General features: G+C 36.1%; 2 protein-coding genes across 5 annotated transcripts in view; one reads left to right on the top strand and one right to left on the bottom strand.

The window, feature by feature from the left end:
- The window catches only part of noc2l (NOC2-like nucleolar associated transcriptional repressor), a 42087-nt gene extending 34074 nt beyond the window's left edge, over window positions 1-8013 (bottom strand). The window contains exons 1-5 of the mRNA XM_048178211.1: window positions 7922-8013; window positions 6849-6977; window positions 6489-6693; window positions 6191-6304; window positions 1-22 (exon numbers count right to left, since the gene is read on the bottom strand). The exon at window positions 1-22 is cut by the window's left edge and continues 93 nt beyond it. Coding sequence (XP_048034168.1) covers window positions 1-22; window positions 6191-6304; window positions 6489-6693; window positions 6849-6977; window positions 7922-7941 — 490 coding nt within the window. The 5' untranslated portion in view covers window positions 7942-8013. The remainder of the gene's footprint in view (window positions 23-6190; window positions 6305-6488; window positions 6694-6848; window positions 6978-7921) is intronic.
- A 1149-nt stretch (window positions 8014-9162) lies between these two features.
- klhl17 (kelch-like family member 17) overlaps window positions 9163-23130 on the top strand; it is a 22365-nt gene continuing 8397 nt past the window's right edge. Inside the window, exons 1-5 of one of the 4 annotated variants that reach the window (XM_048177327.1) lie at window positions 9163-9361; window positions 13833-14094; window positions 15349-15414; window positions 18155-18276; window positions 18816-19037. In XM_048177327.1, the coding sequence (XP_048033284.1) occupies window positions 13881-14094; window positions 15349-15414; window positions 18155-18276; window positions 18816-19037 (624 nt within the window). In that variant the 5' untranslated portion in view covers window positions 9163-9361; window positions 13833-13880. Of the gene's footprint in view, window positions 9362-10964; window positions 11368-13832; window positions 14095-15348; window positions 15415-17588; window positions 18067-18154; window positions 18277-18815; window positions 19038-23130 lie in introns of those variants that run through there. The other 3 variants (XM_048177328.1, XM_048177329.1, XM_048177330.1) reach the window with 3 other exon arrangements.

Below are 23130 nucleotides of genomic sequence, written 5' to 3'. Positions count from 1 at the left end.
TCAAATTTGGCGTCGGCTCTTTCTGGAAACAAAAACATAAAAAGAGCAATGAATCAAACCAGCTCCTAGATGAACAACAACATTACACTTTGATTTGAAGCAAAAAAAGTATACATACAAACACCATCATAAAAAAAAAAAAAATTAAGAAGAGTCTATGCTCATCAAGACAACATTTATTTGATCAAAAACAGTAATATTGTGAAATATTACTACAATTTAAAGTAACTGTTTTCTATTTTCAGGGTTCCCACTCCCACTCTCACCCTGACTTTTCCCTGACTTTCACTGACTAAAAAGCTGAATTTCCATGACCTATAATGAACAGAAAAACAGGCCGCTGTTGTGCTGAGCACTGAGCAGACAAAAATTCAGCCACAGACAGTATTTTACATCCATCCATATGCAAGCTTTATTTACTTGTTTACAGACGTTTTTAGTACAAAACTAAGTTAAACACTCATACACACTACTTTTTTGTGTGCTTTTACCAGTTAAATGCACTTTGATATTTTTCTGTACTATTTCTACAGAAATTAATACAGACTGTTTGACACTAGGCTATTTCAGTAAATGGTTTTTATGATTATTTAAGTCTGAAATAAATAATTAATAATTATTAAATAATTAAGTCCCATATTATTTTTCCTTCAGAAGTAATGTTAGTAGTTTATCCAATGTGCATTTAAATTTTTTTTTTTCATATTTATTGATTCTACCATGGTGAATAAATGAAGGTAACGGCTACGCATGACCAATGTGAAAATTCTGTGCGACTGCCACTAGGCAGAAATGCGACAATCGTACAGTGAAAAGTCGGCTTACCATGTCCTTTTTTTTTTTTAAGCTTACCGTGTCCATACTTGACCAAAGCCATAGACATAATGTCTATGGACAAAGCCACAAGATGACAAAATCAATAAATTATAAATCACAGCCAATCATAACAGCTCTGTTCGCAGCTAAACAGGAAAACCAAACGAAATTAATAGGAATACTTAATACATACTCCGTGACTGATACACTCTTTGTCATGAAATTAGTGTTGTCAAGATACCAAAATTTTGACTTCGATACGATACCCAACTTAAATATCACGATACCGATACTTAAACGATACTATGGCAAAAACCTAAAACAGCAGGAAAAGTAAATAAATAACATATGACAGAACTTCTTTCTTCACCAGTGTGCAGCTGGTTAGATTTAATATAATTTCTAATGTTTATTATTTTCATGCTCAATAAAATTGTAAATTATTTGCTGTTACGCTTTTTTGCTTTTTTTATACATTTAGGTGTTTTTGACAGTAAGATTATTGTAAAAATTATATTACTGTAAATAATTTAAGCAATGTTATTAAAGCATAAATTGGTTTAAAATAACTGTATATACCCTTCACATATTTATATATTTTTAAATTAATTTTATTTTTGCAACCAGATATCACTTATTAAACTAAGACTCGATAATACACCTCTTTGCGGAGTTCTGCTTGCACGAGTAAAATAAATAAATAACACTCATTTAATGTTTGAGAGCATAAACAATGTTGGTATCACATTCACTAACCTGTCGCTCTTTAAATTCTTTGTACAAATCGGGATGTTTGACGACAAGATGCTTTTGACTCCCTTCGCTTGCGTTATTTTGTAACATCTTTTGCAGACGGGCTTTGTGGTGTCCGTGGGCTTGCCCTGGCTGTCGGCAATGTAAGCAAAATAATGCCATATTTTGCTTCGTGCATCTGCTTTCTCAACTATTTGTGGACGGTCTGCAAGAGCACCTGTATTTGCAACCATACCTCTCGTTTCGTCACCATAAAAGCCGTTGCGCAGTTGAGAGGAATAAACACGCACTCAATGTGAAGCAGCGCGCTGCACGTGCACTGCCCCCTGCTGTCGCACTTTAGGAAATACAGCTGGCACTCAAAGTACCGGTACTAATAAAATTAAGAACCGGACCGTTTTTAAAAGCAGGGTATCGCGATACTTTTCTAGTACCGGTATATCGTGCAACACTACATGAAATACACTTGTTTTTGCTTTGCTTAATATTAAAATGGTTTGAGCTTGAATATCATTTTGCATGACATTAATAGCCACTATGAGAGAATGGATAATTGGATAATTTGGATAATTTATCTCAGAGTTTGAAAAGATATAAAAGGAAACAAGAGCGTTCAAGCTGTAAGTAATATATACTTTTCTTTGTGCATTGATGTCCTTGTTCCCTCTCTATGACCTGAACTATAAGCTGCAAAATCCCAGAAATATAGAAACCATTTCAAAAATAAAATCCTGATATTCCATGACTTGGACAAACAAATATAGATTTGACCCGTCGCCGCGAGTTTGACGACAAGCGATCCAACCAATCATAACGCCGAATCCACCATTTTGTCCGGCAAAGCAGTCAGAAACAACATTCCTTCTCAAGTTCATTCATGTTTATTTATTTGATGCTATAAATTAACTAGTAGGAAGAGATGATCGGTTCACGAGCCGCTTGATCTGAGGCGCTACAGCAATATGTCACGTCACATTAAAGAAAGTCCAAGTAACGGATCAAAGAGCCACAAAACGGTTTTTATTGTTCGAATTTCTTAAAACATTACACAATTTTAAAGCTGGGACTTTGTTTAAAGGTGCCCAAGAACATTCTTTCACAAGATGTAATATAAGTCTAAGGTGTCTCCTGAATGTGTCTGTGAAGTTTCAGCTCAAAATACCCCATAGATTTTTTTTAAATTAATTTTTTTAACTGCCTATTTTGGGGCACCATTAACTATGCACTGATTTACACTCAGCGCCGCCCCTTTAAGACGCGAGCTTCCTGCCATACGAGCTGTCGACTATATTACAGCGCATTTACAAAGTTCACACAGCTAATATAACCCTCAAATGGATCTTTACAAGATGTTCGTCATGCATGCTGCATGCATGCTTCGAATTATGTGAGTAAAGTATTTATTTGGATGTTAAAAGTTTTATTCTGAGTGAATTTGAGGTTGTCCTCCGTGGCTAACTGCTATTGCTACACTGTTGGAGAGATTTATAAAGAATGAAGTTGTGTTTATGCATTATACAGACTGCAAGTGTTTAAAAAATGAAAATAGCGACGGCTCTTGTCTCCGTGAATACAGTAAGAAACGATGGTAACTTTAACCACATTTAACAGTACATTAGCAACATGCTAACGAAACATTTAGAAAGACAATTCACAAATATCAGTAAAAATATCATGCTATCATGGATTATGTCAGTTATTATTGCCCCATCTGCCATTTTTCGCTGTTGTCCTTGCTTACCTAGTCTGATGATTCGGCTGTGTGCAGCTCCAGACGTTTACTGGCTGCCCTTGTCTAATTCCTTTTATAATGTTAGGAACATCATGGGCTGGCATTATGCAAATATTGGGGCGTACACCCCGACTGTTACGTAACAGTCGGTGTTATGTTGAGAGGTCCTCTCCCTGTTCTTCGGAGGTCGTTTAAACAAATGAGATTTATATAAGAAGGAGGAAACAATGGAGTTTGAGACTCACTGTACGTCATTTCCATGTACTGAACTCTTGTTATTCAACTATGCCAAGGTAAATTCAATTTTTGAATCTAGGGCACCTTTAATACGGAGGTCGGCAACCCGCGGCTCTTTAGCGCCCCCCTAGTGGCTCCCTGGAGCTTTTTCAAAAATGTATGAAAATGGAAAAAATATATTTTTTTGTTTTAATATGGTTTCTGTAGGAGGACAAACATGACACAAACATTCTTAACGTTTTCCAATGCTGTAAAAATGTGTATAATAAATATTAAATTTCAACATTTCTGTCAACGAAGATTTGCGTCATAGCCATCGACGTCACTTTCCTGCCGAAAGCGCGCTCCCTCAGCTGGACTGAGTGGCAAAAGAACCTGCTGCGTAAATGGATTTAATAGAGGAAACTGCGAAAACGCGAGTAAAAACAAACGAATTACACTAAAGGTTGGACTCGAAAGTGTTTCTTACAACTTGTCAAATAAACCTAATCAATCCATGGATATTGACATGTAGCCAGGAGTCGTGTTTCCTGACATTTATATGTGCCTGATTTGACGCCGGGGAAATACATAAAGCAAATCTGCCTGTGAATATTTTATATAACTACAATATAGGTAACTTAGGTTTAAATCCGCGTAATCACTTATATCAATGTTATATATATCGTCATATTGTCCATCCCTAAAACATATAGTTTTATAGTATACTTTTTGTCAGTGTTTATTTTAAAACACACAATTATGCAGAATATAAGATGGAAAATATTTAATAGATGATTTGTCAACATAATATATAACAATACAATATATATGGAATGATTTTACCTCAAAATCCAACAATTTGACACAAAATGATAACTGCAAATCCATGTTTCTCTGCTGGAGTCCAGCTGTTTACCGATCCATTTGCTTCTTTTTTCTGTAGCTTTCAGCAGTTTTTAAATATATACCTCGGGAATACCTCATTATGTATTTGTAGCCTACTTAGTCATTTTGATAGTAGGCTAATATAGCTAATATACACTTGCAGCCTGTGTTGCCTTCATATAAGGCTTATATAAGGCTTTTAATTTTTTGCGGCTCCCGACAGATTTGTTTTTTTTTTTTTTTTTTGGTCCAATATGGCTCTTTGAACATTTTGGGTTGCCGACCCCTGGTTTAATATCATAAATAACCTGCTATAGAACTTCCGCATTAATATAAGCCAGCTCGAAAACTTCCGGTGAGATGTCATTTGCTGGTGTGTTGAGCATCAGTAGTGTAATACTTAGTTTATAATCAGAATATAGTCACTTAAATAGTGTGGCATAGCATTAATTTAGTTATTCAAACGTAAGACAGCATTAAAAAATAAAAATAAAGACGTACCTCAATGTTCCTCCTCGGCTAAATTCAATTCGACCATTAGTTTTCACACTTTTATGTGGAAAAAGAGCTTCAAAAATTAAATATTTATTGGGCACTTTAGTTAGATTAATTGAATAAAATGTGTGTTTTCACAAGTGTGCTGAAATCATTGATCTTGCACTGCACTGACTGCAGCTGCTGTGATTACAAAGGGAGAGCGCGGTGCTCGCTTTCTGTGTAATTCACAATAAAAGTTATTGTTTTTCATAAGATTTTGTGAGTATTTCATACTTCTCATTGACAAAATGTATTTTAAACCTAGTTATTTTATAATGTTAATATTTAGTCAAAAACGAAGTGAAAAACGTTTAGAGGAAATGGCTGATATGTGCGCAAATAAATGCTACTTTGCCGCCACCTGGTGGTTAAAGTGCTAATTACTGTCTTTTTTATTTTTAAATAAGTGTTTTCTATCAAATGTTAAATTTCCCACATTTTTAAACGTTCAGTTTTACAATGGGGACAATCTCAGAAGGATGAACAAATAATGTTTGTGTCATCACATTAAAAATAACATTTGAAGTGCTGGGGAAAAAAATTCCATGACATTCCAGAAATTCCATGACCTTCCAGAAATTCCATGACCTATGGGAACCCTGCATTTTAATATATTTTAAAATTTAATTTATTCATGTGATGGCAAAGCTGAATTTTCAGCATCATTACTCCAGTCTTTAGTGTCACATGATCCTTCAGAAATCATTCAAATATGCTGATTTGCTGCTCAAGAAACATTTCTCATTATCAACGTGAAAACAGTTGTGCATTTTTGTGAAAAACTGGTTTTTCATGGCCCTTTGATGAATAGAAAGTTTAAAAAGAATTGTTTTTTTAAAAATATAAATCTTTTGTAACATTATAAATGTATTTCCTTTTTTCTGGTAAATTCATTACATTCTTGCTGTTGCTGAATAAAAGTATCAATTTATAAAACAAACAAACTTTTGAATGGAAGTGATGGTGTCTCTGCTCTTGCCCCAACTTTCATTTCTGAAAGCTCCCCCTTGTGTCAGATCCAAAATATACAGCTAGCCATGATAATGGAAAATGTTTTTAGTTGCTATAAACAAATATAATTTCCATATATCGACTTTTAGCATTGAAATAAAAGAGAGAAAACCCCCCACACTGGTCATCCACTACAGTTGAGAATCTTCTTTTGACAATGAATGAGAGCTCATTCTCATTCATCTCGATGTTCCTAACAGAAAACATAGTGAATAAAGGATAAGATAAAAATCTTACCCTGAGTCCATTTCTCCAGTTCTCAATCATTTCTTCTGTGACTCTGGTAGTGTGCTTAGATGATTTTTCCTGTTTTGCATCCTTTTCTGATTCCTCCTCATCATCATCAGCTTCCTAGTGTCACATAAAGACTGTGGTTCAAATCCCAAAGAAAACACACATTGTCTTTCTATATATACACAATTCAAAGCAAATTGTGAAAAACGTTCAATTTATAACATAAAAAGTACTTAACAACATAAATTATAACATAAATTAATACTTTGCAGTTCTGCATAGGAAGAACTAAATGGCTGACCTCCAGTTGAGAAGGGAGTTTGTGGTACATCCTTTCCTCTTCATCCCCATCCTCATCCTCATCTTCAAGGTCAGAGTCAGAGTCATCAAAATTCAGGAGCTTCTGGTCATTTTGTTCTAAAAACTTATAGAATTCTGGGTCTTTGCTCTTGAGCGCTGATAGCTGGTCCTTGTGCTCCGATGCCTTGCCCTTCTTTTTGACAGACCTATGACATAGTTGATCAGAGTTAGGCCACTGAAACATGTAATCTAACTAGGCTCCTCCCGTTCTGATGGGAGCATATGCTCTGCAAACATCTGAGGCATGTAACAGAGAATGGAAATAAAAACTGAGACACTGGAATAATAAGGCCACACTTACGTCTTCTGAGGTGCAGGATTCTTATTTTTTCCTTTCTGTTGTGCTGATTCCTCATCCTCACAATCATCTTCCTCATCAGAATCAAACCCAGATAACATGAACTCATCCACACTGAGATCCTCCAACTTCCTGCACAAATTTAGATGGAACATCATTAAAGCATTCAGTACGTTTTTGATTACAGTACGCTTAGCAAGCTGTATAGAATAATAATAGCCTAATAAATAAATAAATACAATTTAAATAAAAATGTGATTAAAATACCAAATAATTAATAAGATTTAAATGTAATTCATTTAAATTTGACGTAAACAAATAAATAACACATCTAACATCACAGTACTAGAGTACTAAGTTTTCAATGTGGGCTTTATACATGAAAATATATAGTTGAATTTTAAATTTTAGGTTATGGGTTCCTCGCACGAGGATGATGATATTTAGATCCATGAAATCTAAAAGATTGTAAACCCTTGCTCTACAAGACTGACATGTACCGAGACTTAAACTAGTCTTTAATATTCATCAAAAGAGCTGTTAATTTCTTAATATGTAGAGCAGTTTTATTAACAATGAAGCATCAGACTACTAACGCTACTAATGAAGAGTTAAAGGTGCATTCAGAAAGTTATTGAATACTGAAGTTACACTGTATTTTTTTATTTGTCACAGTAATTCTAATGAAAAAGTTTAGTTTCACAAGATTAACAACGTTCAACCAACTCTTTAGCAAGCACATGTAGCCTTAATACACTAACATATTTTGGAGCTGTTTATGGAGAGGAAAGTGTAAAAATCAGTTCAGACCTAAGTATTATATAATTACTGTCAGGACGATCATATTCTCTCCATTACTTCTTAATCATATTGCTGATCTACTGAGAGACTGATGCGTTTTAGTGCATCATCTGTGGCTAAACCTAGCTAGCTTTCGTCAAATATCATCAGATAAGTGTCTTATGAAGTGAACTAAGCTCTGACAACTCCATCTACAGTTTAATTAACTGTACTCGAACTCAAGTAATAATATGCGATTATACATACGAGGTTAAACAGCTAATAATGAGACATACCTCTTGTTTTTCCCTGCCATGCTGGATAAGAAACGTGCACACAGGGACGCAATACCCACAATGCACCGCCTGCGGAGCTCAGCTGAGTTGATCTTTTGTTTAACGTTGCGTTAAACGCAAAACAAAACCGAAAACTCACTTTTTTTTTTTTTTTTCAAAATGACACTAGTCTACGTTCTTGCTTGTTTGGTCGTTTTATTATAAACAGATTATTTGCCTCTTTATATAGGTGATAGAATTAGGGTGGGGTTTATTTTTAAGCCCAAGCGCAGAATGTTCAGCCACGACTTTTTATTTTTTTCAGTTCAAATATATAAAATAACCAAATATCTGAAATTCACAGAGACAGGTTTTAAACCACAGAGGCCGGTATGCAAAGCACAATTACATATACCCCCATTTTGGACCATGTTAAAGTGTTAGTTCACCCAAAAATTGAAATAATGTCATTTATTACTCACCCTCATGTCATTCTACAACCGTAAGACCTTCGTTCATCTTCAGAACACAAGATATTGTTGATGAAATCCGGTGGCTCAGTGAGGCCTCCATTCAATGCCATTCAAACTCTCAAGATCCATTAAGGTACTAAAAAAATATTTGAAAATGTTCAATGTTCACGATCTTAATATTATAAAATGACAAGAATACTTTTTGTGCGCCAAAAAAAAAAATAAATAAAAATAAAAATAAAAATAACGACTTTTCAACAATATCTTTTCAAAACACTGCTTCAGAGCTTTACAAATCGAATCAGTGATTCGGAGCACCAAAGTCACGTGACTTCAGCAGTTTAGCCATTTGATAGAAGATCCGAATCACTAATTCGAAACAAAAGATCCATAAATCTCAAAAGCTTCATGAAGCAGTGTTTTGAAATCGACCCATATAGATATTGTTTAAAAGTCGTTATTTTGTTTTTTTGGCACACAAAAAGTATTCTTGTCGCTTTATAATATTAAGATAGAACCACTGTACTCACATGAACTGATTTAAATATGTTTTTAGTACTTCTATGGATCTTGAGAAAGGAAGTACCATTACTGTCTATGCAGGCCTCACTGAGCCATCGGATTTCATCAACAATATGTTAATTTGTGTTCTGAAGATTAACAAAGGTGTGTGGAACGACATGAGGGTGAGCAATAAATGACATTATTTTCATTTTTGGGTGAACTAACCCTTTAAAAACAAAGCCCAGTCACATTTGTGGTGGGCGTGACATGTTCAACAGAATATTATTTTTTGTTAGTAGTGCAGATCAGAGCTGAGAGACAGACGTCTGTTTTGATGCGACATGTGATGTAGCATGTCAACTCACCACGTAGGGCTAAATAAATCACCACATGCATCAAAATTAATCATAATACACGGACAAAACTGGAGAGAGCGCTACACAGAAAGAAACGAGTCTTGTCAATCAGACACAGACGACGGCAGGTGAGCTTAGATTCTGATCTCATCCAGACTGAATTGCAACTTATCTGACAATGAAAGCAACATTTATTTATTTATGACTTTATTTTTTAGTTTATGCAAAAACACACGATGTGCAAACGCATGCTCACCGTCTCAGAGCTGCAGTGTTATGAAATAGCTTTATCGCATTGATGTGCTCTTTGTTCAGGCAGACACGTTTGTCAATTGATTCAAGTAAAAGCTTGTGTATTAAACATTGATCGTTTCTTTGTGTCTAATGCTGTCGCTTAAAGCGTTTTAAATATGTTATGAGGGCTGAATGGTGTTTTTCGTCTGTCAGCTGTCTGCACTGTAAAAATCCCCTCTGAACAAAGGCAATATGAGATCAGCCACCAAGCGAGTCTAGTTATACCGTTAAATAAGGCAACACATTCTTCTGTTGTATGATTTAATGTGTTGTTATTGTATGTACATGGACAGCAGGCGATTATTTCCAATACATGCACACAATGAGTTTTTCCATTTCCAATTCTTGAATGAATCGTTTATTTGAGTCGGATCTTTTCAATGAATCGATTTTCAATGTATGAACGATTTGAATTCTACTGAATCGTTTCTCGCCTCAGAAACTCGTTTCACTGTCTGGGAATCCTCTCTTTTTCGGAGATATCGGATTCTTAAATGATTAGTCCACTTTTAAATAAACTTTTCCTGATTACTCACCCCCCATGTCATCCAAGATGTTCATGTCTTTCTTTCGTCAGTCGAAAAGAAAGTAAGGTTTTTGATGAAAACATTCCATTCTCTTTATAGTGGACTGCAATGGCCTCCAGACGGTTGAAGGTCAAAATTACAGTTTCAGTGCAGCTGAATGTTTCCACATTCCATAATGTTTACACATCCTTCAAAACGCTTACGCTGTATGTCCTACGCCTTCCCTATTCTACTTACGGAACGAACGCGGCGCCAGTTTCGTTTTTCCCGTAAATAGAATAGGGAAGGCGTAATACATACAGCGTAAAGCGTTTTGAAGAATCTGGAAACCGGAAGTACGTTCAAGGCGATATTTTGTGTTTATAAAGCATAAACAGTTGTATTTTTTTCTAAAATGTCCGATCGTTTCGCTAGATAAGACACTTATTCCGCGTCTGGTATCATTTGAAGCCCTTTGAAGCTGCACTTAAACAGTTATTTTGACCTTCAACCGCCTGGAGGCCATTTAAGTCCATTATATGGAGAATAATCCTGGAATTATCAAAAACCTTAATTTCTTTTCGACTGACGAAAGAAAGACATGAGCGTCTTGGATGACATGGGGGTGAGTAAATTATCAGGAAAAGTTTATTTAAAAGTGGACTAATCCTTTAATAACCGATGACTGAGCTGATAAGAGCATAAGGAAAAGGCTAGATTAATTTTAGTGAAATAACTGTAAAACATTTAAAATTAGTTTTTTAAAATTACAGAAAAAAATCTAAATAAAACTTATGTCTTATGTCTACATATGTTTTATTTAAGTGTAATATGCCTCACTGGGATGTCAGGGACCACGTGGAAACGTAATTACGTCATGACGTAAAATAATTGCTTAAACGTTTTGTAACGAACTGTTCGAATGAACCGATTCGTGGAATGAGTCGGACTTTCCATCACTAGCGAACTGAACTTAAGGAGGCGTGATTTGAGAATTATTATGTAGCTTTTAAACAATATAGAGGGAGCGTTATCAAATTGCTAGACTATACCTTGTTCAGTATTGTTTTGGATGGAAGCATTTTAATCTGAGCCTCGATTAAGAGCCGAACAAATGGAAAAACAAACATCCGGCGCGACCTTAAAATGTGACGTCAGTGACTAGCACTCATGCGGCTTTCATTTACGTCAACAACACACATCTCCCAAACTGAGGCTTTATGCATTTTTCATATGGACTGTGATGCTCAGCCGCTGCACTCTAGGATTCAATCCAAAATATTCTTCATAAAGCAGACAAACGAAACAAAAGGAAAAGGCGTCCATCAGTTCAGGTAGTGCTGGTTATGCTCAGTGTTATGCTCCTGGATGACTTGTATTGAACAGAGGAGGAGGGGTGAGAGATGCTCTGTCTGGATGGCACACAGTGTGCTGAGTCAGATTTAATGATACTGAGGATGTTTGTATGGATTGTCTTTAACTGTATAACTCAAGAACAGCCTGTCTAGTATGCAAGAGGGAAAATGCTATTTCTATTTACTGAATAACCAGTCCTCACATTTCTGCCAGATATTACTACAGCTATTGCTAGTACTGTACAGTCCTGAAGCTTTCAGAAACCTTCTGTCAGATTAATATTATTATTTTATTTTATTTGTGCAAGTTACAATAATATATTGTCTATTATAGGTTTTAAGGACACCTTACAAGCATAAAAAGCACATATCAACATAAATATAAAGGCCCTCAGCGTGGCTTAAAAACACAACATATACAGTAAGATGGGTAAATAAATACAATGACATTAAAGCCTGTCTAAAAAGATGAGTTTTAAGATGAGATTTAAAAACAAGAAAAAAACTTTACTTAATTTTTGGATATTCTGTGGAAGCGACTTCCATAAATGTTGAGCTGCGTAACTAAAAGCTTTCGAACCCATGGAAGTCATGAGTGAGTGCAGAAGAAGATCTAAGAGTATATGTATATGTGAAGAAACATACGAAGGGGCGAAATTATTGAGTGCCTTATAGGTAAGCAGAGAAACCTTACAATCAGTATTGTATTTAACCGAATGCAAGTGCAGATTCGAAGGAGTTCTGGAAATGAAACATGCAGCCGGGTTCTGCACTAACTGAAGTTTGTGAAGAAGCTTACCACAGTCATTCCTTGGAAAAAAAACATCATAATACAACTTTTATTTAGCAGCAATGCTGGAGTTTCTCAATTTGTTACTGCTTTGAGAGGCAGGCATCTACAGAAACTCTATCCTGAGTGCCTACCATACTACAAATAACTAGTGTCAACAGTTTCATCTGTTCTGCATGTTTAAACAGTTAGTGACCTCAGGTTTCAGACCACAGCGTTTGCTTTGTATAACTAAAGGATTTATGCATCTGAAACCCCATAGCCATTTTGTGGGCAGCCACACCACTGCTGGCTGTAATGCTGAGCCTATGACTCTTTTCATTCTCTTTCACCTGTCGTCTGTTATTTGGAGTAACATGAGTAATGCTTTAGAGTTGGAGTGGTATTGTTAGGAAAAACAACAAAACATCCCATTGCTGAATGCTTTATTTGATTTAAAACTGTATACACCTCAACATCTAATAGAAGAGGTGGCATCTTGTAATCCCACCTTTGTCAACTGGATTGCTATTTATCGCCCTCCTTTAAATTGTCTCTCACAGCTCCATCCAATCTTCCCACTCAAAATGAAGTGTATGACAGATACCAGCACGTTTCCGTGGGCACTGTGGTTTCTATAGTGATGCTTTTGATGGAGAATTGAATGTGTGCAGCTGGCTGGCCAACACATCACGACATGTCCCGGTCCAACCTTTCCATACCATTCGTCCTTTCATCTGGAACACCGTTTCATTTTTAAAATCAACCAGCCGGTTTATTTATGCAGCTAGTGTGCCAGAGTCTTTATGTGCGCGAGAGACCAAATTTAAAAAGCTTTTGAGGCCTCGGGCCAGTGAGAAAAGGCCACCGACTATTGAGGAGCAAACCGTATGTAGCTATAAGCTATAAAATGAGTGGGAATTTGTGAAGTGATAATTTTCATGATATTTAATGCTTGAGCGCTTCGGTCTGGCTCGCTTCTCCCATTATGATTCTGTGCTCGTTGTACAAAATGCCTTGAAGCAACCATTATGCTGTATGGAAAGGAAATGTGAACCAAGAAAGCACAAATTAAAATGGATTTACAGCCTGGCAAATAACACAGAGATTGTAATGCACAGACGTTAAACATGACATTAATAATTAGCATTAGCTTTAACGAGAGTTCCTAAATTTCCTGTCTTATTTTCTCAAACCCTATTTACCTCAATTGTTTTATATTATTTATCTTTTAAATTTGATTATATCATTCACAATCCTTCATGAGATTGTAGTTCTTTCCCTCATTGAAGTTAAGTACATTCTTGTACTTTTGTATTTTTGTCTGATTTTTAAATCCTTTTTTGCTTCAAATCTAATGTTATGTTGGTTGGTTTGGTTCAAGGCTTATAACTCTTTAACTAAGACTTTTTAAAAAATCTTATGGGACAAATGAATGGAAAAAATACTTCCAGAATCAAGGCAATTGAAAAAGTGGGTGGGCACAGTTGCACTCTATTAGGGACAGGACATTCTTATATAAGAGAGCATTTGATTGAAAAAAACATTTTTTTTTTCTGAAGAGGAAGAATATAGATTTTAAGTGTATATATCTGTTAAAGAGTATTTTGACATGAACTAAAAGCCACAAAACCCAATTTTTGACTTCATAGGGTGTGTTTCTCTCTTCCTGTAGAGTCCTAGAGTGAGGCCCAGGCTCCAGCAGGCCTTGGAGAGCACCGGCATGATGGAGGGGGGTATGCAGCTGCTGAACCGGGATGGCCACAGCATCTCACACAACTCCAAGCGCCACTACCATGACTCCTTCGTGTCCATGAACCGCATGCGGCAGCGCGGCCTGCTCTGCGACATTGTGCTTCATGTGGCCAACAAGGAGATCAAGGCACACAAGGTGGTGCTGGCCTCCTGCAGTCCATACTTCCACGCCATGTTTACAAGTAGGTCTGCCATTTTAGAAATGAAAATGGTGAAAATTGAGACATTTTGGCCAGAACCAAAGCCTCATTTCCACTTCTGGAACTTTCCCCTGGAGCTAGGGACTTTGGGGTGGTACGACCGCAGGGACCAGTATCTAAAAGAAGTTACGGGTAAAAACGCCCCCCTCGGAAAGTCCCTGCTTGCGATAGTGCTGTCAAAAGTACTGACTTCGGTACCAAGTCGGTACTGAAATTTAAAAAATGTAACGCTTTGAGTGCTGTTGAGTGGAATTGTAAACATCTCCGATTGGCCATTGTGTTCATGTGCTCATCAGATATGTCTGTGATTGGCTACAGTGATCAACGTTTCAAAAACATGTTGGAAATAGACATCAATGATGCTCCCGTGCATTGATCATTGTAGCCAATCACAGACATATCTGATGAGCATGTAAACACAAAGGCCAATCAGAGGTGTTTATGGATCCGCTCAATGGTGCTCAAAGTGTCACATTTTTAAAATTTCAGTACCGACTTGGTATCACGGTCGGTACTTTTGACAACACCAGCTTGCGAAGTAGTACTTTTTCAAAGTTTAGGAACTTTCAGGGGTGGGACTTGGGCACTGAACATGCTCATTGGTTAAGTTCATGCAGCATTTTGATAGCAGCATTTTATTTCAACCACCATTTTTAAAAGTCTGTTGTGCAATTTGCTATTTGAATCAACAAAAATATGACCGATAGACCTATGATGAGGTTTAGGCTTTATTAAGGTAATATGCGGAGGACGAAATCCAGCGGGAACCGTAAAGTCACCCGCAGTCCTATGTCACTGGACTAATTTGCCTAATCTTCATGGTGCTTTAGACCACGATGGAAATGCAGACAGCAACAGGTCTGGGGGAAAAAAAATTCCTGGGACAAATTGTTCCGGGTAATTTCGGTGGAAACTCGGCTAAAGAAAACTTTTTTTTTTGGTCTGGTAATGTCATTTTATTTTTAGAAGTTGAATTTCTGCGTATATTTCTTTTTCTTTCTTTTTTTCAAATCAAGATTACGCTACCATATAGATAGTTTCAAAACTAACACACGAACTAAAAGGCACAAAAACACTTTTGACTTCACATGGTCTTTAAGGTGTATTGTGTATTGTGTAGTGTTTATTTCCTATGTACGTTACCTCAGCTTCCGTTTCAAGCTTTTCCTTCCTTCCTGCCTTTTGTCATCTCCTAATGTTTGCCATGCTTTATTCTCTTCCCTGTCCTGGTCTCAGGTCAGCAGGTGCCTGGTTTTTCCTATTGCTCGTCAGCCCCGCTGCACCTCAGACTAGAGTGTGATGGTATGAGTCAGGACAGTGTGGGCTTTTCAGAGCCATGACTATTCTGAATTGACCATACACTAGATCTACTTACAACACACTGATTTAAACTCCATTATACATATAAAAACTTACAACTAAATTGTACTGACATTGAGTGTGCTGCATTTTTCTTACAGGTAATTCTAATTCAGAATTATTTTTCATATTTTCTCTAAATGTCTGCTAACAGTATGATGAAAATAATGTCCAAATAGAAATAATTGGTTAAGATTATAGATGTAAAAACACAAAAGAAGATATTATCTTTCCTTTCATAAAATAACACTATGCAAACAGTTTAACTACAGATAGTCGAGGAAATATGAAAAAGTTTTGTGCAAAAAAGGTTAGAAAATTGAATTTAAATGATCCAGCAATTTATTTTTGTTTGGAATGTTAATTTAACTGTTCAGTGTTGTCATGCGTTTCAAACAGTATTATTCTAGTATTATTTTGTTTAGTATTTATATGTAGTATAAATACTATTATAATATTATTATTATTTTTTTTATATTTTTAGTTATATTTTAAATATTTATTTTTTATTTTTTACAAACCCGATTCCAAAAAAGTTGGGACACTGTACAAATTGTGAATAAAAAAGGAATGCAATAATTTACAAATCTCATAAACTTATATTTTATTCACAATAGAATATAGATAACATATCAAATGTTGAAAGTGAGACATTTTGAAATGTCATGCCAAATATTGGCTCATTTTGGATTTCATGAGAGCTACACATTCCAAAAAAGTTGGGACAGGTAGCAATAAGAGTTAAATTAAAAGTTAAATGTACATATAAGGAACAGCTGGAGGACCAATTTGCAACTTATTAGATCAATTGGCAACATGATTAGGTATAAAAAGAGCCTCTCAGAGTGGCAGTGTCTCTCAGAAGTCAAGATGGGCAGAGGATCACCAATTCCCCCAATGCTGCGACGAAAAATAGTGGAGCAATATCAGAAAGGAGTTTCTATCATCATCTATGGTGCATAATATCATCCAAAGATTCAGAGAATCTGGAACAATCTCTGTGCGTAAGGGTCAAGGCCGGAAAACCATACTGGATGCCCGTGATCTTCGGGCCCTTAGACGGCACTGTATCACATACAGGAATGCTATTGTAATGGAAATCACAACGTGGGCTCAGGAATACTTCCAGAAAACATTGTCGGTGAACACAATCCACTGTGCCATTTGCCGTTACCGGCTAAATCTCTATAGGTCAAAAAAGAAACCATATCTAAACCTCTAAGCGCAGACATTTTCTCTGGGCCAAGGCACATTTAAAATGGACTGTGGCAAAGTGGAAAACTGTTCTGTGGTCAGACAAATCAAAATTTGAAGTTCTTTTTGGAAACTGGGACGCCATGTCATCCGGACTAAAGAGGACAAGGACAACCCAAGTTGTTATCAGCGCTCAGTTCAGAAGCCTGCATCTCTGATGGTATGGGGTTGCATGAGTGCGTGTGGCATGGGCAGCTTACACATCTGGAAAGGCACCATCAATGCTGAAAGGTATATCCAAGTTCTAGAACAACATATGCTCCCATCCAGACGTCGTCTCTTTCAGGGAAGACCTTGCATTTTCCAACATGACAATGCCAGACCACATACTGCATCAATTACAACATCATGGCTGCGTAGAAGAAGGATCCGGGTACTGAAATGGCCAGCCTGCAGTCCAGATCTTTCACCCATAGAAAACATTTAGCGCATCATAAAGAGGAAGATGCGAGAAAGAAGACCTAAGACAGTTGAGCAACTAGAAGCCTATATTAGACAAGAATGGGACAACATTCCTATTCCTAAACTTGAGCAACTTGTCTCCTCAGTGCCCAGACGTTTGCAGACTGTTATAAAAAGAAGAGGGGATGCCACACAGTGGTAAACATGGCCTTGTCCCAACTTTTTTGAGATGTGTTGATGCCATGAAATTTAAAATCAACTTATTTTTCCCTTAAAATGGTACATTTTCTCAGTTTAAACATTTGATATGTCATCTATGTTGTATTCTGAATAAAATATTGAAATTTGAAACTTCCACATCATTGCATTCTGTTTTTATTCACAATTTGTACAGTGTCAAATTTTTTGGAATCGGGTTTGTATTTCAGTTTTAGTATTTCAGTTAGTTGCCAAGGCAGCATTTCTAATTTTGATTTATGTTTCTATCCATTATTTTTTTTTTAACTAATATTTACTTTATTTCAGCTTTATTTTAATTAACGAGAACTATTTTTAATCGTTATAGTTGACAGTATCTACACTGGTCTCAAGGGTCGTTCATTCATACAGTTATTTCTGGTGTCGTGAATGTCACAGAACGTTGACAATGCAACAAAATCAAGCAGTTTGCAAATTTTATGCAGAAGATCTTATGCAAATATAGTACAGACAGTGAACCGCTGTCTGAGACAGTTCAATACAGCAGTCAAGTAGGAATGTCCGCTAGCATCCAACAGCACAGATACTCTGTGAACTCCGAGCAGATGTTCATCCCATTTGTGATCAGATTTCAAAAGCTATTGCCAGGGGAGCAGCACCAATAACTTTCAAATGGGAACATCCACTTTGACGAATAGTACTACCACCAGAGCTCGCTGTATGTGTGAACAGGACATTACGGTATTTCAAAGCTCTTGAAAGCTGCCTAATTCTACCAGTGATCTTCAAAAGCATCTATTGCACAGCTGCGTATGTTGTGACTGTGCAGATGAGATGTCCGAGAGCCGTCAGACCCACGTGACCCTGCATGACATTGACCCTCAGGCTCTGGAGCAGCTGGTGCAGTACGCCTACACTGCCGAAATCGTAGTAGGAGAAGGAAATGTGCAGGTACGTCGCCTTTAGTGTCTTTTGAAGAGAAAACTGTGTATTCATGCTCACAATTACCTTGTATCAGGATGTAATATTGTTTGCTCTGTGAGGTACTGAGCAAAGTGGTATGTTCAGATGCAAATGCAGGTCTTCTATTTATGCTGTTTCAAAAGAACAAACGTATATGTGGCAGCTAGCATGTTACAATATAAAAATGCAACAATCTGTATTGTGTATAGTTAGTACAGTATTGTGGACCTGCAGAAAAGGTCCATTGTCTGTTGTCAATAGTGTAGCGATGTATAAAGCACCACTTACCCAGAAGTCACTTTTAAACCAAGCAGCTTTCTCTTGTTTATCGTGACAATCTTGAACATGAACGAGATCTGCGGCAGGCCTCATGCGAAGCTCATTATTGTGCAGATTCCTGTTGAAATGCCCACAAAATTTTGAGAGCAAAATCCAGGAAATGTGACCGCACCTTATAATGATGTTAAATATTAATTTCTGAAAATGACTACTACTTAATTTTTACTTCTACTGCCTTCTTTGAGCAGACCTTGTTGCCAGCAGCTAGTCTCCTGCAGCTCAACGGAGTAAGAGATGCCTGCTGCAAATTCCTCCTCAGCCAGCTGGACCCCTCAAACTGCCTGGGCATCCGTGGCTTTGCAGACACTCACTCCTGCAGTGACCTTCTCAAGTCAGCCCATAAGTACGTCCTGCAGCACTTTGTTGAGGTCTCGAAGACTGAGGAGTTTATGCTGCTACCTCTCAAACAGGTGAGCGATCTGCTTTGTAGTTAATGTAGTAAAATAGTAGTAAAGTAGTTAAAGACATAGTAAAATTATTCATCATTTTCAATATTATTTTAGTATTTTGTCATTTTTATTCTATTTAAATTATATATTTTTAACTTTTAGTAGTTTAGTGCTTTAGTACTTTGCCACAGCAACATTTTTCCCTACTTTCTTCTGTGAAACACAAAATTACATTTTTTCTTTTTAGGTAAAACACAATGGTGAGTGAGAACTGGGGTTGTTAATCTCCAAAATGACAAAAAAAAACACCATGAAAGTACATATGATAGCTTTGTGTGAGGAACAGACTGAATTGCACGTGGTCATAAAAAATTCAAACCGTAAGAAACTCTGATCCGAGAGGGATTTTAAGAATAGATTTATTCAGGATGTAAAAATAGGGGTGTAAAGTGTACCCGTTAAATGATGCATGGGGAGTGCTGGGGAGTTGAGCCATAACAATCCTTGAGGGAAAAATGGTTTTGGCTACGGATGTCTAATTATATTCATATGTCACTGACACCACTTCCTGTCACATTGGCCTTGAGCTTTTTAAAAACAGAATCTCTTGATCCGGCCTCTTCTCCTCTCTGTTGTCTGGGAAGTCTTGATTCTTTTGACTTAGTCTGAGAAAAGAATGATCTGCACTCTTTCGACCTTCCCTGCAGGAAGGCTGTTCACATCCTGGCTTTTAATTCGTCCCCTCACCCTACTCAAAGAAAAACACAACTTTCCCAAGGTCTGGAGAAAGCTGTTCATTAGCATTCCCATTAAAGGCGCAGTATGTAAGATTTTTGCAGTAAAATATCCAAAACCCACTAGGCCAGTATATTTTGTTCAGTTGAGTACTTACAATATCCCAAATGTTTCCAACTATTTGTAAATCGTGAGAAAATAGCGATTTTAACCAAGGTTACGGGACGTGTCCAGGAGTCGCCTGTCAATGCGTGTTAACCTCGGTTTTATTTTGTAGAAACCATGGAAACACCAAAGACTCTTTAATGTATTACATGTTTTATTAGACAAGGGAACAACTGTTTGGTTACATTTATAGACAGAAAACTAATTATTGTTATATAGCTCAACACGTTTAGTCTTATTGTTTAAATCTAGTTGTCCGAGAGTACCATACTTTACCATGCCTCAGAGAAAAACACTATTTTGTGAAGTAGCCAACATACCATAATCAGATGCAGCTTTATTTTTAGTAACAGTAATACAGAATTTTCTCCATCATACAATACGTTTTAAAATGAATTGCATTTAATGCCATTTATCAACACAAGCCATCCAGAGTGATATGATATTCTAAAATCGATCTAGCTTACTGCAGTGTGCATTCTTTTCCACTGCCTGTGAAGTGAAGACGACATCTCCCATGAATCAGCGCTCGTCATCAAGCTACGCTTTTTGTTTTGAATATGGACCTCTAGTGGTGAAAATCTATATATTGCAGCTTTAATCTCAATGCAGTAGTTCAGCTGGTGCAGAGTTTCTCTGAATTATGTGGTTCAAATTCTGACATCTTTGCTCATGGGCAGAAGTTTTTAATCACCAGAGCTGTAAAAGCCAGTGACTAGCAACTATCTTAAACTGTGTCAAAGGAAGCAGACATGGAAATATGTCAAATTATGTTTTTAAGATCCCTCCAAAAATTTTATTTTTATATATATACTTACATAATATACTACCATTCAAAAGATATAGCCTATATTTTTAAAGTGCCCCTATTATGCTATTTTAAAGGTTCCTAATTTTGTTTTGGAGGTCTCCTACAATATGTATCCAAGGTCAAAAAGCACTTTAATACACATTGCCCATCACCTCATTTCTCAAAGAGTCTAAAAATTAATTTTCAAATAATTTTATTCAGTAAGTGAGCATTAAAGTAATAAAAAGTGGCAAAACGGATATTTATAATGTTACAAAATATTTCTGTTTCAAATAATAATATAATAAAAATAAAATTGTCTTGCAACTTTTAAAAAAAACTTTGTATTAAATTTTAATAATATTTCATAATATTACTTTTGTAATATAATATATTAATATTTTATATATTATAATTTATTTTATTTTTTTTCCCAAATAAATGCATTAGTGAGCACAAGAGACTTAAAAAATAAAAAAAATAAAAAATCCTACCAACCCCCAAAATTTTGAATGGTTTGAATGATAGTGTAGTGTACATATTATATATTTTATACATTATTATATATCCCCAAAAAATATAATAGCAATATAAATCACTTGTATTCAAAAAATGTATTAGTCAGAATACACAGGAACGTTTGAATGGCTGTGAATGGAAAGAGATGTTTTTTTGACCCCTGATGATATAGTTACAGCATCTATCAGCAGGAACTAACTGGACCATGCCAATCAGCCAAACTTTGAACTTTTCTTCGACTCACCAAAGCTAAAATGTCAGCATGCATTAGACCGCGGTGACACTGATATAAGTGCTCTCTGCATCAGCACTTCAATACACTGTCAATCATCCGCTCGAATATGTGGTGACAACGGCACGTCAGTGAGAAGCTGAGACGGCTAATCAGCAGAAAGCCCTGCTCTCATACGACACTAATTTCATCAGCTCTAATCCGCTCTCTTCATAGAAGAGCATTCTTTTGAATATTCAGAGTGCTGCTGGTATTAATGTCCCTGTGTTTTGAAAAGTTGCATGATTCCATGAAATCCCCCTGCTGTTCAGACTCTGATAGAGAGGACCATTAGCAAGGGTTTGCGGATGACATAGACTGCCGTTCCCTTTCTGTCTGTGATTCTCTCTCACTCTTAACAGCTGTTGCAGGCTAGAGGCTCCCATTGGCCCCATATTTAACCCACAAGACCTGGGAAATGCTTGTAGTCATGTTAACTGTGCCCTTTGCCCCAAATAAACAAACAATCTGTGACAGTAACACTGCAAAGGCTGTTGTAGTGCTTCTGAGTGTGTAAATTAAAAATGATGGTGTGATGGTATTGTCCTTAGCAGTTGTGGTGCTGGTCAGTTGGGTTGTAATTCTTAAAACCTCTGTCCATGTATAGCTGGTGTTGGGCATTGGCTAAAGTCTCTTATATCACATCACACACACACACACAAAAATGTAATGTGTGCAATTTCTTTATCACCAACAGCAGCTAATGGAATTGCAAAAATAATGGTTATGGTTTCCCCACCCCCACCTCCCCATCTGCCATTGTTCAATCTGAAACTCACTCAACACTATTGGTTGACCCAGAAGTTGACATGTTTACATGAAGTTGGCAAACGCAGCAGTGTTTTGAACACAAGTCAATTGAACAACAAGTCAAACTATAACTAGTCTCTTGTTTTTTTTTTTTCCATTTCGATTTATAAATATATAATTACGGAAGAGGATTAGGGCCAAGCAATAATAAAAAAATAAAACCATCTCGAGATTAAAGTTGTTAAATTTCGAGAAAAAAGTCGAAATAAAATGTTGAGAATGAACTCATTAAATTACGAGAAAAAACTCGTTAAATTTCAATAAAGTCTAGATAAAATGTTGAGAATAAAGTCATTAAATTACGAGAAAAAAGTCGTTAGATTATGAGAACAAATTCGTTAAATTATGAGAAAAAAAATGTTTTAATCATTAAATTAATCAAATTCGTAATTTGCTCTCGTAATTTAATGACTTTTTTCTCATAATTTAATGAGTAAACGTTAAATTTCGAGAAATTTAACAAGTTTTTTCTCGTAATTTAATGAGTTTATTCTCAACATTTTATCTCGACTTTTTTCTCGAAATTTAACAACTTTAATCTCGAGATGGTTTTATTTTTTTTATTATTGCTTGGCCCTAATCCTCTTCCGTAAATAATAAAAGAAAATCTGCAGAGATGTGTTAAATGGAGTAGTATACTATTATTGGTAGCCAAAAATGAGCCAAAACACAACTAAGAATATGAAGAACTTTGAAACATAATTGGAATATATATTATTATGCAAGTTAAATTAAATTATATTATCACAATACAATTTTTATGTTATCGTTCAAATGTTTGGAGTCGGTAAGATTTTTTTTTTTTTTTAAGAAAAAAAAATCAT

Source organism: Megalobrama amblycephala, linkage group LG24 (genome assembly GCF_018812025.1).
Source record: "Megalobrama amblycephala isolate DHTTF-2021 linkage group LG24, ASM1881202v1, whole genome shotgun sequence".
Classification (NCBI taxonomy): domain Eukaryota; kingdom Metazoa; phylum Chordata; class Actinopteri; order Cypriniformes; family Xenocyprididae; genus Megalobrama; species Megalobrama amblycephala.
This window is presented reverse-complemented; position numbering and strand designations above follow the sequence as displayed.